The following is a 980-nucleotide window of genomic DNA, read 5'->3' on the forward strand; positions in this document are numbered from 1 at the left end:
ATGCATGCTGCAGAGATTAGCAGCTCCGCCATGCCCTGCTCCCCTGTCTCCAAACAAGTCTCAGTACTTGAGCCATCAGCAACCAGTTATGTTCACTCTGTGTTCAGCTAGCTGACACTTATTCTCTTCAGTGAGATGTATTGGTTTCAAGGCTCCAGAGTTTTCCTCGTGCATCAGTTCTGCTCTCTCTTCTCTATCAAAAACAGCTAAAATTTCACACATGTGCATCTCAAGCCTACAGCTTCTCATCGTTAATTAAGCTGAGTCCTTTGATCTTCACCCACCGTCTCTCCAACTCCAAGACTCTAGGTTCCCACTAACCTAGTGGTCCAGGTCCCCCGGACCTCGTAAGCTATTCATCCAATCAGCATCTGTCCTGACAGATGCTGATTAATGAAGATGCTGTTTGAGTCTCTGCCAGGCCTGTGCACCAAAGAACGGTTCATTCACACCAAATAAAAACTTTTCCATTTGCTTTTTTTTTCTCTGTGGGAATCTCTCCAGGTTGAAATATAGACCATGACGTTAGTGTGTCATGTGTTTTTCTTTTTTGTTTGTTCTTTTACAAAAGCTTTCCAAAGTTCTAGCATGGAGATTTGAGATTTTTTTTTGAGCAAGGTTTACAAACCATTCTGGATGATTGGTAAAGCAGTCTCCTGAACTCACTCAATGCTTGGAGGGTGGTGGTCCTTTACTGACCAATTATTTGTACACAAATAAATATTGGACTTTTGATTGCCTTACTCTGTTGAATAGGGATTAAATCTGTAAGGGCTTAGAGGAAATGTTAAACTGTTTAGAGTCAGCACTTTAGGGTCCCCTTGAGTCTTTTCTGCTTGGTCCCTAGGATTCTAGTTTTTTATTATTTTGTTTTATAGCACTATTTATATTTGCTTGCTTCTGTTTCTCCTCTCTTGATGGCTGAGGGGTGACGTGGACGTGAGAGGATTGATTCCTTTTTCATGTGGAGTATTTATTTT

General features: G+C 41.3%; 1 protein-coding gene across 1 annotated transcript in view; it reads left to right on the forward strand.

Annotated features, from left to right (window-relative positions):
• Nucleotides 1-980, forward strand: part of LOC107102151 (pancreatic alpha-amylase-like) — a gene marked incomplete at its 3' end in the record, with an annotated part of 3303 nt that continues 2323 nt past the window's right edge. Inside the window, exon 1 of the mRNA XM_015401343.1 lies at nt 1-63. Within this exon, the coding sequence (XP_015256829.1) occupies nt 1-63 (63 nt within the window). The remainder of the gene's footprint in view (nt 64-980) is intronic.

Source organism: Cyprinodon variegatus, unplaced genomic scaffold (genome assembly GCF_000732505.1).
Source record: "Cyprinodon variegatus isolate N-32 unplaced genomic scaffold, C_variegatus-1.0 Scaffold1211, whole genome shotgun sequence".
Taxonomy (NCBI): Eukaryota; Metazoa; Chordata; class Actinopteri; order Cyprinodontiformes; family Cyprinodontidae; genus Cyprinodon; species Cyprinodon variegatus.